Raw genomic sequence first — 17,281 nt, 5'->3', positions numbered from 1 at the left:
ACTGCTTACCCCCCCACTTATCCGCTTTATCACAGATTTCGGTGGCTTGCCTGCGCCAGAAAGGATCACTGTCACGATAGTTTTCCAGGGGGACACCTAAGTACTTCACTGGCGTGTCTACCCAGCTGATACCTGCGAATGTACGCGGCTTCCACAACCAGCTGCCGTGCCAGAAACCAATACACTTATCCCAATTGACGGAACTACCAGTGTAGAGGCAGAACCTTTTAAGAACACTTATACTTTCGTGGATGCTACTCGTGTCTTGGAAAAACAAAGCAATGTCGTCTGCATAAGCGAGCACACGAACTTCGCAGGACTGTAATGAAAACCCGCTGATTTTCTTATTTTTAATTATGTTTAAACAAAACGTTTCAATAAACATACAGAATAGCAGCGAGGACAGTGGGCACCCCTGGGGCACAGAACGGCTGACCTGAACTGGAGCGCCTACCGACTTGTTGACCACCAAACTTGTACTACAGTCCCTGTACGCCATGCGTACACCATCAGTAATCATTTTTCCTACGTTTGTGTGCTCAAGAATCATCAATAGCAGTTCGTGGGAGACCTTGTCGAACGCTTTTTCTAAGTCTATTTGTACCATTGCTACTCCTTGCTCAAGGCTGTCAGAGCATTCCAGGATGCTACGGGCTACGTGGGTATTGGTCGTAATAGAACGACCCTTAATGCCGCATGTTTGGTGTGGTCCCACTATTTCTTTCACTACTAATTGCAACCGAGTAGCTAGGACCTTCATTAATATCTTATTGTCGACATTTGAGAGACTAATTGGACGGTACGCTGTTACATTCCTCAGTTTAATGGCATCTTCAGTCTTTGGAATGAGAACTGTGTGAGATAGAGTAAAGGATGGTGGCAGTCTGTTTCTTTCGTACGCTTCGGCGTAAACTTCACATAACACTACGCTAAGTGTGTCTTTAAAGGCCTTGTAAAAACACGCGCTTAGGCCATCTGGGCCTGGCGTTTTACCTGGGGTTAAATCATCAATGGCACTCAAAATTTCATTTATGGTGATTGGCATCTCAAGAATAGCCTTCATGTCGTCTTCTATTCTGGGCATTAAGTTCAAGAATTCGTCTCTGAAATTATCGGCGTCGACCTTATGAACAGAAAAAAGGGCTTCATAAAAATCTTTAAAAGCACCCTCTATCTGCGTATGGTCAGTCGTTAGCACTCCGCGATTTTCGATTTCGACTATACGATTTCTACAAGCGTAGTGCTTTTCTGATGCAAGTGCTCTCTTGGTGGGCGCTTCACCCAATAGCAACTTTTCCGCCCTTGCTCTCACCAGGGCACCGTGGTATTTATTCTGGTCAATAACTTCAAGCTGCGATTTAACCCTTTTAATCTCTTCCGTTTGCGACCTCGGCGACTGGGATTCTTCATTACTAAGCGATGCGAGGTTTTTACGTAGAAGTTGTTCTCTTTGTCTCTCACGATACTTCTGTGCACTTGATTTTTCTATCGAACTCAACTTTACTTGTTTGAAAATTTCCCACCTAGAGGACCAGCTAGTTTTCGTATCTGGTAAACGCCGTATTTTTTCATTTATTTCAGTTGTAAATTCTTCCTCCTGCAATAGCTTACTATTCATTTTCAAAGACTCCAATTAAACGTGTTTGCTCTTGGTTTGCGCCCACCAAGGGTAAAAGAAACCAGGCAGTGGTCGCTAAACGACACGGGTGACACACAATAATCATCGCACTCAGGTAAGAGCTCGAGCGAAACATAAGCCCGATCCAAGCGGGCGTGGCTTGTGCCCTGGAAATGGGTGAAATGCACTTGTCTTACACCAAGAAGCGCATCCCCGACATCTTCTAAACAATAGTCTGATACTGCCTCAATCAACGCCAAGATACTCGAGTCACAGAATGGCGTATCACTGGACTTGTCGCGCGCAGAACATACACAGTTAAAGTCTCCTAGAAAAACAACTATACGTTCAGTGTCCAATCGTGCACGGATATTTTCAAAAAAAACTTTCCTTTCGTTCGCTCGTGTCGGCGCATACACAACTACAACACGCCAATCGCGCGACAAAAACTTAAAATCGCAAACTATGAACCGCCCTGCAAGACAAGCCGTGACGGATTCAATTGCAACGCCCAAACTCTGTTTAATTAACAGCATACACCCCCGAGAAACGCCAACTGCGTGACTTACGCAAACATGGTGGTGCGCATTGAAAGTTTGCGCCATACGCTGCGTTTGCCCTTCTCCCTCAACTTTCGTTTCCTGAATCGCCACAATATCGAGTTCATTATCGGCAACCAAGCGGTAAACTTGGTTTTGCCGACGCCTGTCAGCCAGACCACGAACGTTTAGCGTGGCGATACGAACGGGGGTGTTAAAATTTAGGATTTTGAGGCAGCGAAAAACTCAGGACGCGCGGGCGAATATGGCGCATTCAAAAACGGAGGAAACGCCTCGAGGGAACCTGTGCGCACGGGCGCCACACTGCAAACCGTCAAAGGCGTCATTAACACTTCTCGTTGATTCTTCATATTGACGCGAACACTGGTAAACGTCAAACAAGCGTTCTCAATGAGCCCAAGAATGCGACAAAAACAAAAAACGGTGGAGGGATACCCGGATGAACGCACACTTTCACGGCGGTTTGGCCGTGGCTGGCGTTCGCTCGTACGGCGTACTGTTTGGCTTTGGTTTGAGGGACGAACGACGAGTCACTAGCCCTTTAGGGGCCGGTTTCCCGCCTGTAGCCGTGTCCTTCTTCGCCGCCTGGTTGTCTCGTTCGTGCCGGGGGCGTTTCGTCACCGAACCATCTTCACCGCGCACCTGTTACTGGCGGCGTCCCCGGCGTCTTCGGTGGCTCGCGTCGGCGTTTGTTGAGACAAGGTGGCCTCCGGTGCGACGCTGGCAGCTGAAACCGTTGCCGCAACCGGCGATGTAGTCTCCTCCTCACGAACAATTTCCTCGTCCCTGGGTGGAGGAGCCGAACTCCCTGGCACTTCTGTTCCGGCCTCCTGCGTCGGTTGCCGTGGCGGCTCACTTCCCGCGGCCAACTCTTCGGCTTCCTCCGCATCCATGACAAGCTCGGCCGAGCTGTCGTCTGGCACGGGTCCGGTTACGGCGGCGTACGTCCGCGTGCACTGTGCCGCCTCGTGGCCGAAGCGGCGACAGACACTGCAACGCGGCACCTTGCAGTCTCGGCGCATATGTCCCGTACTCTGGCAGCGCAGGCACTGCGGGGCTCTCCCGGGCACGACCACGAGCGCTGACTCGCCCGCCACTCGGAGCTGGTACGGAAGGTCCTCGGCCCTCACGCCCGCCTTGAGCTTGAGGGTAACTGCCCGCGTAGTCAAGCCCTTGTCGTGGATGCCTTGAACTCTCCACCTCTCCCTGGTAACGTCGGTGACTCTGCCGTACGGGGCAAGGGCAACACGGACGTCTTCTTCGGTCACATTGTGTAGCAACCAATGCAACTTCAGCCGGAGGTCCTGGTTCGCTGGGTCGATGACAATACACTGCCGTCCCTTCACTCTCACGTCCTTCGCTTCGAGCATCTTCTTCACAGCTTGCTCATTCTTGAAAGTCACTGCCCAAACGTGACTCATCTGGAACGCTCCCAAGGAAAGCACCTCGGGAAGCAGTTCCAAACGCGCCAACGCGTCTCGGAAATCTTCGACGCGGTACGGGCGGGCCCTCATATCACCGTGCAAAAAAACAGTATTAAAAACAATACGACCTGTTGGCAAAGTTGGCAGAGAAACCTGGTACTCATCATCGTCCTGCACAAGAAACCTGATACCGCGGCCAGACGTGGCCGCATTAACCGCTCCTGAGGAGCCCTGCATTCTGCGTCCGTTCACGGTGGTGGCCGGAAGCAGACGTCACTAGGCCACGAGCCGGCGCTGGCCGGTTTGGATATAATAGGTTTATATAATGTATGACCAGTTTACACTTTTATTTATTTTAAGCATTTTAAGTACTTTATGTGACTATTTGTTGTATATCACTCCTGCAGTAAGTGTCCCCCAAACTTCCACAATATCTCACGTCTAGCAATTGCATTTCTTTGACGGAAAAGCGTTCGCAGATGTGCGGTCGTGCTGCTGCCCGCTGTGCTTGTTTACCCAGCGCAAAAAGTGCTTCCTGCTCCCTAGTTTTGCGCTGTAAGGTAAAAGTTTCAGTTGATTTTATTTTCTTAGTACCTATATTGACTTCGCTGACTCTTCTCCCGCCTTCAATTGGCCTTAGATTTTCCTACTAGCGTAAAGTCAGCGAAGCGTCGCATGTGCACTTGTGCAGCGCTTGTGTGGAGCGACCCGGACTCTGAGTTTGACACAGTGTACAAACTAACAAAGTAAGGAAAGGCATATTCTTTCATTCACAAAGGTGTTGTTGCTTAGTTTCAATTGAGCGAGCGAATAGCGACGACCCGTCCGCGGCCGGCGGACGAAACGCTGGGCCGACTGACTCGATCGGTAGGTCGGCTGGTCGGCGAACCGTGCAGTAGCGCAGCCATTTTCCAGCTCATCTCCTGCTGACGTCACACGAAAACGCCACAGAAAATGGGCGAGCGTAAAGAGAGGAGGACAGCATTTTCGAATTGATTTTTCTACTAAATAAATTCGCGTAAACGCGGCCAGAGTGGTCGAAACAATGCCTACGGACTCCGAACTACAATTTGCGCTAGTAATCCCGCAATGTTTACAAATCACTTCAGTGTCCCTTTAAGGCATGCATCTACACGGCTCAAAGCCCTGGTCTCCCACTGCCAAAATGGCGCTTCCTTCCCAGAACAAAGGAATGCCGTCCCAAACCGCAGTGGGCCCCTTCCCGGCAGCCGCAGAGAGCAAATGTCCACGGGTGGGCTTGACATCAGCCCCACGTTCGGGCGCCAGATGTGGGCCTGCTCTCTACGGCATGCCAAGGAATGAGGCACACTGCGGTTGCGTGAAACAACTCTTTACTTACATCCTCCACGCTGTCGCCCGTCCGGACATACACACGCACACCATCACCACAACACTCTGCTCGTCCCGAGTCCGAGTCCCCGCGCGCGGTTCTTCTTCACCGCCCGCTCCTCCCCATCGCTGCTTCTGCCCCGTGTCCGCCAGCGCCATCCCTCGGGTGCCGACGTCTCCCAGTCTTGCGGCCCGGTAGCCGCACGGCAGGCGAGGAGGGCAAGGGAAGGGAGCTCGCGGCGTGGGGCTCTGGGCAACACCCTCTAGGCCAGAAGGTGTCGTGCCAAGGCGCTCCCCACAGGCTCAACATACTTTTGGTTTCGAGAAACCGCATAAGGTGACCATGCAGTATCCTCTAGATGAGCTTTACCAAGTTGCTAGTTAGGGAAATCGGCCTGATGTTATCTGGGACATAACCTAAACAGCACTATCTTAGAGAGTTTCCATTCCGGATGTATCGAGCTATTTTTCAGCGACGTATTTACTATGTTGAATAAATCTTTAGGATTGCTCAAATAAAAACTTTAACATTGGCACAGTAATGCCATCTGGCCCCGGAGCAGCCAGAGACAGCTGTGAAACAGCGCCAGCTAATTCCGACATTGTCACAGGGTTGAAACCAACATTAGAAATTTGACTGATGAAAGGAGCGGAAAAAACATAAGACAAGTGGGATTTAGGTTCCTGTACAATTTGTTCGAGAGCTTCAGTGGACTCCTGTTTTGACTGAACCACTGAATGTTCATTGTAATGCTTTTGTAGCACCTTTTTCGATCGAAAAAACTTAGATAGCAATCGCCTATTCTTTGGCTTTTGAGAGCGGCAAACTTCTGGGTGTTATGGACTTCTTTCGCTTTAGATACTGCCTGTTGAATATGGCGGCCGCAAATTTGTTGTTGGTCCAGTAAGACGGGCATTGGTTTCTAAGAACTACCTTCCAAGCGGCCTGCCTTTAAATATACGCCAGCACGCCGTCTTCATTCCACCACGGACTAACCATCTTTTTGGGAAGAGATAATGAATATCGCAAAGCTCACCGTTCTTTATCATCTTATTCTTCCTTTCTAATCAACAGGCAAGGAAAATTCGGGGCGTCCTATTTAATGGCACGAAAACTATGGCGAAGAAAGAAATGCCAGCTTTTAAAAAAAAACACGTCACCACTCGTAATCGAGCAATAGCCGAAAGAACGACGAAAGGTGCGGCTGGCCAGCCAGAAGACCAGGAAAGGGCAACGTGGCCTGGTGACTTCACCGAGAAGGCCATCAGTGGGAGCCTGGACGGAGGCACCGAGACCCCAAGAAGCACTCCGACAGCGACATTTCCCTTCGTTTTGACGAAAACAAAATCCTCACCCTCTTTCGCTCTCTCTCTCTCTCTCTCTCGTGTTATGAATCCGCCGTCTACACGATTGCGCCATTCCGGCACGGTCGAGGTGTTTGGCATTTAGGACTTTGACTTCGTCTCAGATTACATTGCAGAAAGCTTCGCGCTTTAACCATCTTTCTCTTGAGAAAGGGGCTTTGATTTTTCGCTCTCTCTGCTCTCTCTGAACCGCTCTCTCTGACCTTGATCAACGCTCCTTGCCGATACGCACCATTGTGGTGCGCTGTGCAGAGCGCCGTTTTTGGGGCAACACCGGTGCGTGTTTACCGAGGACGCTGTTAAAGAGGGGGCGGACAAGTGTCTCGCTAAGGATCGGCCCTGACCGATGCTTCTCGTGTGTCCTTGAGGAGGGCGAGTTCGATCTGTATTGGGGGGCCACTTCGGGCGGGAGGGCGTTGAGCCATTTAGCCCAAGTGCCAGGAGAAGAAAAAAGGGAGCTGTGGATGTCGGCCTTGTCTGTATAATCGGTATGTACATCAGCGCTTCACACAACCAAGGGAAGCGTGTTCGGCAAGAAGCTTGAGGGGATCACACAATAAGAGTATGTTTTTTTCTGCTCGACACAGGAGGCTGCCAACATCCTGTTCCCTCTGCCTTGTTTGCTTATAAGCAGGTTTTACCACCCCCAACAACATAGGTCTGTTGTACACTCAAGTTTCCTGTTGGCCATTCGGTATCCGCTGCACAGTGCTAGTTCAGACACGTGCGCAGGTTGGATTTTTTGTTTGCAGCTGAGTGAAAACTGATCGTTGGCATAACACAGACCAAGCTCAAGTAGGAAATGTTACTGCCGCTAGAACACTATGTACAGACCGCAACAGCCCTGTATATTCTATAACACTCGAGCGGCGTGCAGCGGTCTGCACCGGCGACGCCTATCGGTGGCACCGATGCGACATCGGATTCGAGATAGCGTGCATGTGCGGAGTGATCGGAGTAAACGGCAGTCATCGGAGTAAAGTGTCATCAGATAACCCCGAACCATAGTTACTCCCACCGTTTACCGCTCACGTGAACACGCGCCTTACGAGGAGCACCCGGCGTCGTCCAGACTTGCGCGTGGCGCTCGCAAAAAATACCAAGAAAACAGTTCACGTGCGTCTACGCCTGAAGGGGGGAGCACAAGACAGCTCGCGCTACAGACGCACAGTTCGCAAAGCGGGTTTCCACCGGTTCTAGCGCGTGCTGCCGCATTCTACTTTAAGAGAAATGGGAAAGTAGTAGTAGTAAACGTTTATTGGAGCAAAAGGGAAAGGGAAAAGGGTGGTGGTGAAGCGTCCCTAGTCCAGGATGCCTCTCGACCGGGCCGACTCAATGGCCTGAGAAACCAAGGCCCTCTGGCGGGCCGGGTCCGGGCTGGTCAGCTCAGTCTCCCACTGCTCCGGGGTGGGGAAGGGGGGTGGGTTAGGGGAGTGGGGACAGGAGTATACGAGGTGGAATGTGGTGAGTGGGGTGTCGCAGTGTTGGCATTGACGGGGGTAGATAGTGGGTGCGATCTGGTGGAGGATGACGTGGTTGTAAAAGGTACCGGTCTGAAGGCGACGATATATTATGGCTTGCTGGTTGGTTAGGGAGTGGTGTGGAGGGGGGTAGACTGGTGTGGAGGGTGTGGAGGGTAGACTGGTGTGGAGGGGGGTAGCGAAATGGGAAAGCCTGCAGACAAAACGATATGGGCCCGCCATTCATGCATGAGGAGACGACGATATGCAGTTAAATCTCGTACTACAGACCCCACATTAACGAACTTCTCAAATTTCCGTATATTTTAAGAATCCCCGCAAGATTGCTGATATTTTCAATGTAAATATATTTCACAACTACGAATTTCAATATAGCCCATATTTCAGAATAACGCAAGTTATTTATTTTCCCCATTATAACTAAGGAACATCAGAACGAATTCGGCTAAAAGTAACAGCGTCGCAAATCTCGCGTGAAACAGAAAACCCCATTTCTTTGTGCATTCTATGATTGCAGTATGTATCACCATCACCATGTCGAGTGCCAGTATCTAGCGCCACCACAGAGCTGTAGTTTAATGCGCAGTAGCCTGGCAGGCCTAGCCTCATTTGCCTCTTTTCTCTCTCGTTGTGTTGGGTGACGGTGGCCGGGTGGTCGCTCTTCACGCTAATCACGTGTGCGGGCAGGTATTTCTTTCTTGCGGGTGATTTTGCTGCGAAGTTTGTGCGAGATCTAAAGATAAATGCAGCTAACGACAAAGGAAAGAATATGCGAGAGCAGTCGTCACTTTTAGTGACGATGACGACGCGAACGAAGACGACTGTGGTAAACGGAACCGAGAAGATGAGATCGCGTCGAACAGTAATGTTTTAGTCCACGTGAATAAATTCCGCACTTCAATTGCTCGGTGCAATGAATGAGGTGTTCTGCATGGCGGAATATATAGAGGCATTCCTAATCCCTCATGCGTGCTGAACGCGCCAGAAGGATATAACTCATTTGTTAAAATAAAGTAGCTTTGAAGTAAGCGCAACCTTTTTGTTAGAGACTTTGCCTGTCTGCACACGCTTCTACTGCTCACGTACGTCACTTTCATTCCGAAATTTGCGCACTGGCTTATAACCGCCAAAATGGCTATTTTGGGTTGTTGGTTGAACGTAATTAAGATACGACTGTGGGACACATGTGTGTCTATATCTCTTCCTTTGTGTCCGTGGTCCAGCAGCACTGTCGTATCCTAATTATAACCGACAATTTTTCATTACAACGATATTTCAAAATAACAATTTTCGGTGGTCCCGCTGATTTGTTATATCGAGATTTGACCGTAGATGGACATGACGATGACTGGTACTACCGCAGTGAAAAGCGACGACGCAACATGTAAATAAATTTCGAACCTAATGCAACGCGGGGTGTTGTGTCCTTCAGTATATACATAGAAATAAATCCTCCAGCTTCGCTATGGTGCAAGCCTTGTGCGACTATATGCATGCATTGCCAATTTTTAGATTCGAAGCATCTCATGCTTGGGGCTGTGTCTCTCCCTCCCTTGTTGTCGTTGTTGTCCGCCGTCCGCACTCTACTGCGCATGCGCGTCTCTTCAGCCCCGTCAGCGTTTGGCCTGACGTCAGCGCAGTCCACTAAAAAAAGAAATAGTTAGGCGGCGCCCGGTTTTGATCCCACGACTCTCTGGCCGCAACGGGAGGTACGTGGCGCTCTTCCCACCGCGCTACAAACCAAGACGGGAGCATGTGCTAAGAACGCGCCTTATGTCCTTGACTCATTCAAACTACGTCAAGAAGCTACTGATACAACGAAGGCACGCGAAGCTGAACGTCAACGGAAACGACGAACTGAAAACTTTAGAGGAGGATGTTGAATTTCCCGTGGGAAAGCTGGGGCGGGAAGCGCCATGCGCCTTGCAGCTCAGCCAGAGAAGAGGACGAAGAGGGCGGGCAGCGGGGTAGGAGCGTAAGCCCGCAATAAAGAAAGACGAGAACCAGGGGGTGTTCGATGAGGTAACGCGGGTGTCGGTCTCTTTGCTGTCTCTACATTTCTCTACATTTCTCAGTCTCTACATGGGGGTTCACACTACGTTCCCATTCGTGCTCCGATAAATGAAACAACATAACGGCAACACAATGGAACCTAAACGGAAACCCCATGATGCTTCGCATCCTCCTCATGGTTCCCCACGGGAAGATGGTGTAATTTTTTTTCTCTCTCCGACGCCAACGGATAAGAATTTCCTGCAGTCATGACATTTGTCAACAATCACGCATCTGCTTTCGCTCAAGTAACATCAGGGGTCCCTCAAGGTAGCGTATTAGGCCCATTAGTTTTTCTAGTCTACATTAACGACCTTCCCTCGTGTGTATCATCCCGTGTTCGCCTATTTGCTGATGACCTTGTAATTTACTGTACCTTTTCTTGTGATACCGACCGTTACAGTCTCCAATCTGACCTAGATACTTTATTAACTCTTGGTGCTTAAGATGGTTGATGCCCCTTAATTTATCTAAAACAAAGCAAATGTCGTTTTCAAGTGGAACCCCCCATTTTGCAATTTCTTATAGTATAATCCATAATGCAATAGAGGTACCGAACGCGTACAAATATTTTGGTCTTCATTTCAGAAATTATTTAACATGGCACCACCATATTAACGTCATCCTTGCCTCAGCAAACCGCTCTTTAAGACTACTCAGGCGTAATCTAACACAAGCCCCATCTCATGTAAAAAGACTTGCATACGTTACCCTTGATTGTCCAAAAATAGAATATGCCTCTGCAATCTGGGATCCTCACCAAGCGTATCTCACAAATAACCTCGAGTCATTACAGAACCGTGCTGCTCGCTTCATCTTTTCTGATTATTATACATTTTCAAGCGCCACAGCATTAAAACAGCGTGCTGAACTGGATAAGTTATGCGTTTGTCGCGCATATGCTCGGCTGTTCCTTTTCCATAAAATCTACTTCCACCCAACACTTCACAGCGATTTCTTTCAGCCTCCATCACCCATTTTTACACGCAGCGATCATCCCAACAAAGTTAAGCGCCCACTATGTCACTCGTCCTCGTATGCACACTCATTCCTGCCCCACACCATGACTGACTGGAACGATTTACCCTCACATATAGCAACCCAAACTGACATAACTAAATTTCAAGGGTTGCTTTGCCATTGTGATGATTTCAATTGCATTGTTCCTTGAAATGTATTTGTGGACCCACCGCTCTTCTCTTTTTCTGCCCTTCATCGCTTTTGTGTATTTAACTGTATTTAACTAGTTCCGTAGAGTAATTTCCTTGACACCTATAAGTGCCTCCTTGTGCAAGCGCAATCAGTTTATTTGTTGAAAATATTTTTCCTAAAACACGTTGCATTCCTGGCATATTTTGTAGTACTTAAATTTTCTTTTTTCGTTCTTTTCTATTTTTTTGCTTTTTTTTTGTTTATTGCACCGAAGTTTTCTTGTTTCATTCTTCTCTGTGTTTTTTCCCTTTTTTCTATTTTTAAATACTGCTTTCAACATGTGTATTTTCAGTGAGTGTATGCCCCCCCACACCCCCTATGTAATACCCTCCATTGAGGGCCTTTAGGGGTACTCTGAAAAAAATAAATTACAAATTCGATAGAAACAGCTGAAGTAGTTGCTATCGCCGTAGCCGCCACCACTTGCGGAGACTACACAGTTATACTGCTATACTCCCAAGCAGCATGCCACAATTTCCGGATCGGACGAATATCCCTACCAGAACAAATTAAACAACTTCCAGAACTACTGATCGTGTGTACAACTGGCCACGAATCCCTCAAAAGAACGAGTCGGCACACGCCGCTGCCCGCGCCCATATACACCGGGCCGTTTCTTAAGAGGGTTATAACCTACAAGATGATGACATACTCAAGTCTACGCCCCTGCGATAATACGCCGATTTACTCGCCCACTACCGGCGCGGGCGCCGACAATACTCACCACCCTACTTATACATATCCAGAACCGAAGCGGCAATATTCCGATCACTTGAAACAAACTCTTACCACCACAATGTCCTAGTCTGTGCAATGTACCACACCCTCTACCAAGTATCTTGCTAATACTGCCCCCCACCCCAGGCACCCTATAACATCTAGTATGAGGGTGTCAGGAAACCCTTCCCTTACTCCTAATCCTCAACCTACACACGAGCAGTGGGTGACACGGCTGACCAGCTCCGACCTCTCCTCTCAGCGAAGCCTGGTGGAGAGGGCCCGGGTGGTCAGCACAGGCCAGGGTATCCCAGACTAGAGGAAACCCCCACCAGGCAGATGCCCTGACATCAGCACCTAAGGCTCGCCTAAATGAAGTTTACTCCCGCTCTTTTTCGAAACTGTATATATTTGCTACCCTGCTGAACTATACAGGCAGCGGAAGCCCGACTGCAGTGAGGCAGCTTGATGCTACGCACGCCTTTCACCACCATGGCGTCGAAAATTCGCTCATCACAGAATTTTTGTGCGACGCTGAACATGTGCAAACGGGTATCCCTTCGCAACGCGTGCTCTTCGGCCGAACCGCCCCGTTTGCCCTAAACCTTCAAAATAAAAGGCACACCCAACTCTAAAATCATGTTTCAAAACATAGTAGGTACAGGGACGCCGGGACATAGACTAAAGAAGCTTCAGAGGTTCTGACTTCTCTCAGCGAAGAATCGCCTGGAGGCGGCGATGCCCTTGATGACGCAGGCATCCAAGGCGCTCAGCGGTTCGTTCAGCGGCGCTACGGCGTGCCACGTGTCGGTCGACGCCGAGTACCGCTCCACCTCCGCCATCGGCCAAAGCCATTAAAAGCGCCGATGACGTAGATGTCGTCCCTCAGTTGTACTACGGCGAACGTGCTGGGGGTGACCCTCATGGGCCGCATATCTTGCCAGCCCCGCAGCGCGTCCTCCTGGCTTCGCGGCACCGCGTCCAGTCGACGGTGCCCGTTGAATCCGCCGTACACATAGGCGCGGCCAACGTGCAGGACCATGCGGTGACTGCCCCGGGAACCTGGAAGAGGGCACACCGGGCTCCAGGGGTCTAGATTGGGCGTGTACTGCTCCACGCTGGCAAGCGCGTGTTGGGCGTTGGAACCGCCGCTCACGTAAAGTCTGCCCTTGAAGACGCATCCCGCCGCGTCGCTGCGTACCCGGTTCATGGGAGCCACCACGGTCCACTGGTTCGTCTGTGGACTGTAGCACTCCACGGTGTCTGTGCGCTGCGTTCCCGTGTAACTGTCAATGGCGTAGATGTGTTCGCCCAGTAGAACGACCGATAGATAGGCACAGGCCAAGCGCATCGAGCTGCGCTGCTCCCCGGTGTCAAAGGTGTCCAACCAGCGCACGGGCGTGCCACTTGTAAGGCCCCCGACCACATAGGTATGCGTGCCGAATTCTGCAACACCGAGATACGCCCTGGGCTCGTACTCTTTGTTTGACTGTAGTATCCACTGGCGGGTAGGCGGGTCGTAGGCCTCGATGCCGCAGCGTTCCTGTCCGCGTCTCCAGCCGCCCACACCGAAGAGCATCTCATACGGCATGCGTGGAAGCCAAAGCTCAGGACTACAGCCACCACAGTGGCTGCAGTTGTGCACTGGACCCGGGTTTTCGGCGGTGCTACAATGTGAACATTCCGGTGCTTCGCAGCTCGCACTCTTCACGGCTTTGCACATGTTCGCCGAAGTGGCTACGGTGCGCTCAGGCGCGGCCGTGCAGCTCTGGGGTTTTAGTTCAGGCGAGCACCTGCAATAACCCCGCTTCAGGACGTCGTCCACTGCCTCCTGGAACAAATGGCTCTGCGCCAACGACGGACGTCGTTGCTGTACACGCTCCAGATCCTGTTCGTTACAAATGCCGATGCGTCGATCGTTGACCGACGGCACCCCGTCGATGTCGTCGATCGGGGTGCCGCGGCCGAAAGACCACTGCTGAAGAGCGCACAGCAAGTCAGCCTCTCGGACCACGTTGAGATCGTCAGAAGAAAGCAACTCTCGCAGCGAGGTCGGCGAAGTTTTCGGATACTCTGTGCTGGCCTGGCAGACGGCGTCGAAGTGCTCTCGCACGAAGACCAGCACGACCTTCCGGAACTTTGGGCTGTAGCAGCGCTGCGCAAGAGCGGCCAGACTGAGGCAACTGTTGAAGCTGATGCCGCGAAGCAGCTGCTCCAGGCACACGTTCAGCGCTTCCTGTATGGGAGGCATGTCAGCGCCGTCGAGTATGTCCAGGGTGTTCTTGTCGTTGAGCGGCAGCTCTTCCGTGAAACAGAAGGTGAGCAGCGCCTCTAGGACCGGCGCCCGCAACTCGAGAAGAACGATGCGACCAGGCTCAAAACGGAACAGGGCGCGAAAAAAGGGGCTTGTGGTGCACAGGGAGGCTCGGTGCGCCCAGATCTGGACTCCGTCGTTTGGACGAGTCACACAGTCGCACAACGGGTTGTAGGACCGCTGTATGACGGGAGATATCGGGCCGTCAGTTTAGAAAGACATGGCTGCCGAAAGGAGGGCTCGAACCGCACTGAACACGCGCCAGTGCGAATGGCCTCAAACCACGCGTGCCTTCGTGTCTTCTCTTCTTTTCTGTGGCACATACCCACAGAGGGGCATCGGCGAAGTCTTCACACAGCTGGATAATCGCCAATGAGATTTCTTTCGCGGGGCGAGGCGCATATAACAGCAGCCTCTGGACAAATCAAAATTTATTCTAATTCCTGTCTCTATTTTTATCAACAAAACAATGATAAAAAATCCCGCTCCATCTCCACCAACATGAAACCTGGGGAAGGGCGAAGCATGCAGTGCATAAGCGTATTCTTGGCGCCTTGGCGTTTTTGCCAACTGATATGAAACCGTTGGGGGGGGGGGGTACATGTATGTAGCTTTGCTGCAAAAGTCTCTTGTCTTTGAAGCACGAAGCTCTCTAGCGCGAATCGTAAACGAGTGTGCCGGTGTTTTTTTAGTACGCGTTGCGAAGCGCTCTAGCGCGAGGCGTAAACGAATGTCGCGGTGTGTTTTTAGTGTCTGCGCGTAACGTTCTAGCACGAAGCGTGAACGAGTTTCCCGTTGTTTTAGTATCGTGACTATGTGAGAGGACGATTTTGACGATGACGACAGCAGCCGCCAATTCCGCCCCAGATCCTAAAATTCAGCATTTTGAATGAACAAACAGTGTATTTCAGATTTATGGGGAATTTAAAGTGGAAAACTTTTTTTACACTTCACTGATAATTCAGCCCTGAACCGGTTCGCGAACCGGTTCATGCATTGTTTAGTCGAAGCGGAACCGAAACGGAATTAAATGCATTTCTCTGAACCGGAACCATAACCGAACCGGTATTTTTCCCGGTTCTACACACTGATTTTGAGACTTGGCGGTGACCATACAGGAGAAAAGGAAAAGTAGTTATATTATTACGATAACGCATCTTTTAAGGGACAATTTTTACATGAAGTTTATGTTATCAGTGTATAAGGAATGCAGGTCGATATTGTGGTGGGGCCGTTGTTAGTGCGAGGAAAGTTCCATAGCAAACGAGTTTTGGGCAGTGCCATGTGAGGCAGTGGATGCTCCAAGGGCTATAGATGCATTGTGGTGATTAGGGGGGTTGTGCCATTTGTGTAAGATCTATTGGGAGTACGAGGCGTGGGGAAATCAGAATAGGGAACACGAAAAATCTGACGGGAAAGGAGTTTCATAACGCGATTCATACCACCCCGCGAGCCTAAACTCGGCAGTAGCCAGAGGTAATCGTCACACGTCAGTGCACCCCAGACGGAGAAAGCAGTCGAATGGCCGAACAGACCAGCACATAATGTCATCAATGCAAGACGGCAGGAACTAGCCGCGCAGCAACTCGTAGGAAACGGATCAAGGCCATTGTAAGGAGTTAATGCGCATGGCGAAGCAAAGCGTCCCAAGCGGCAAAATTACCAATCCCTTCGGCAATGCAAGCTGGAAGTAATCCCTCTCAGGCAGGGGCCTAGCCAGGGGGGGGGGGGGGGGACACCAGGACCGTGCCCCCCCCCCCCCCCCTCCCCCCGAAATGTTTTGTGCCAGGCTGGGGTGCGGTTCAAGTAGCCTGAAAAAACCACCTGAAGTCGCCTGCAGGCGCGGAAACTGCAGTTTTAAGGGCATTCTTGTTCATATAAAGCTGAAAACAAGAGATACGTCAACGTCTGATCCCTGTGCCCGCTCCAGAGGCTGTACATGTAAACATATACAGCCCGGCTGCATATCGCTCCGGATACACCGAGCTGCGCCGGGAACCTGCCGCGAGCAGATCGAGGCAGTTCCGCTGTTTCGCTGGCGGAACAGCACGGCCGGGAAATGGCGGAACAGCAGGAAAAGCCTCATATAGGCATACATGTGGTCTGGACTTCGGCGTGTCATTCCTAGTCTTTACACTGGTACAAAGTGTAATAACATGACAGAGCATGTCACTGTATTTTGTTCAGTCAACTATCAATCCTTGATACGTTTATTTTTCTACCGACATCACAATTCATTGCTGTTGCAGTTTCATAATTTCTGCTATATGAAATGCATTTCTCTGCCCATCTTGTATTTCCTCCACATCAACAAAACTGTACAATTCTTTTTATTGCGGAGCTTTTTCTTTTTGGCACTATTCCATTGTTTCCTTGACTCTTGCAGCGGGGGCTTCCTCCCTCTTGGTTAGAATCAGCATTCTGTATTTGCTTAACCGGCATTTTACTGAAGGCATGTCTAAAAATAGAATGAAACGGCTAAAAGCAGAATAAAATTTAAGAAATGCGCAACAAGCTCAACATTCAACAGCAGCGCAATAATGTGTTCCGCTGTGCGTAAGTTTAAATATCACGTTAGAGTGCGAAATCTTGATCATGAAAATCAACATTTCGCACTCTTGCCACTATTTCCCAAGCGTGCCACCGGCCTACGAGGCCAGTGACAAGCTTGGCCGCTCGATGCTGGCGCGATAACCTTCAAATCGTGCTCGACTGTACTTCATAGCTGATAAATAAACTTTTTAGGCCCTTTCCTGAAGGAAGATCTAAAACCCGCGAATCTTGATACCAAACACCCAGTGTTGGCCTCCACTTCCGCCTCACGAACAGCGGGGAGCGTGTGTCACTCACGAGCGCACTCATGATCACGCTCACGAGCACGTGCCCGCATAACCGCCTGCTCTACGGACGAACGAATCCCCCGTGGCCTAGCCATAGACCGGCGAACTGGAATAGCGGTCATCGTCACCTAAGCTCCTTAAGGTGGGCTTTACTGTTTGCGCTCAGCATACACAAATCGCGTGTTGAAGACAGTTATTTCAAGCTTCGTTTGAAAAACAACGCGCAAGAAGCCTTGCCTACATATCCCCCCCCCTCCCATCTTTTGGTCGACAGCGGGCCTCCTCGAAAAAAATTCCTGGCTACGCCCCTGCTCTCAGGAGTACAACTGGACGTTTCATGCTTTCGCA

The 17,281-nt window shown here is 50.4% G+C and overlaps 1 protein-coding gene across 1 annotated transcript; it reads right to left on the bottom strand.

The window, feature by feature from the left end:
- Positions 1-12,569: 12,569 nt before the first annotated feature.
- LOC144146399 (kelch-like protein 10) lies at positions 12,570-16,955 on the bottom strand. The gene is made up of 2 exons (XM_077678386.1): positions 16,944-16,955; positions 12,570-14,273 (listed from the first exon to the last, which is right to left on the bottom strand). Exons 1-2 carry the CDS (start codon positions 16,953-16,955, stop codon positions 12,570-12,572), a joined length of 1,716 nt encoding a protein of 571 aa, XP_077534512.1.
- Positions 16,956-17,281: the final 326 nt, after the last annotated feature.

The sequence above is a fragment of the Haemaphysalis longicornis genome, unplaced genomic scaffold (assembly GCF_048455015.1).
Source record: "Haemaphysalis longicornis isolate Haplotype H1 unplaced genomic scaffold, Haemaphysalis longicornis Haplotype H1 scaffold_1, whole genome shotgun sequence".
Taxonomy (NCBI): Eukaryota; Metazoa; Arthropoda; class Arachnida; order Ixodida; family Ixodidae; genus Haemaphysalis; species Haemaphysalis longicornis.
This window is presented reverse-complemented; position numbering and strand designations above follow the sequence as displayed.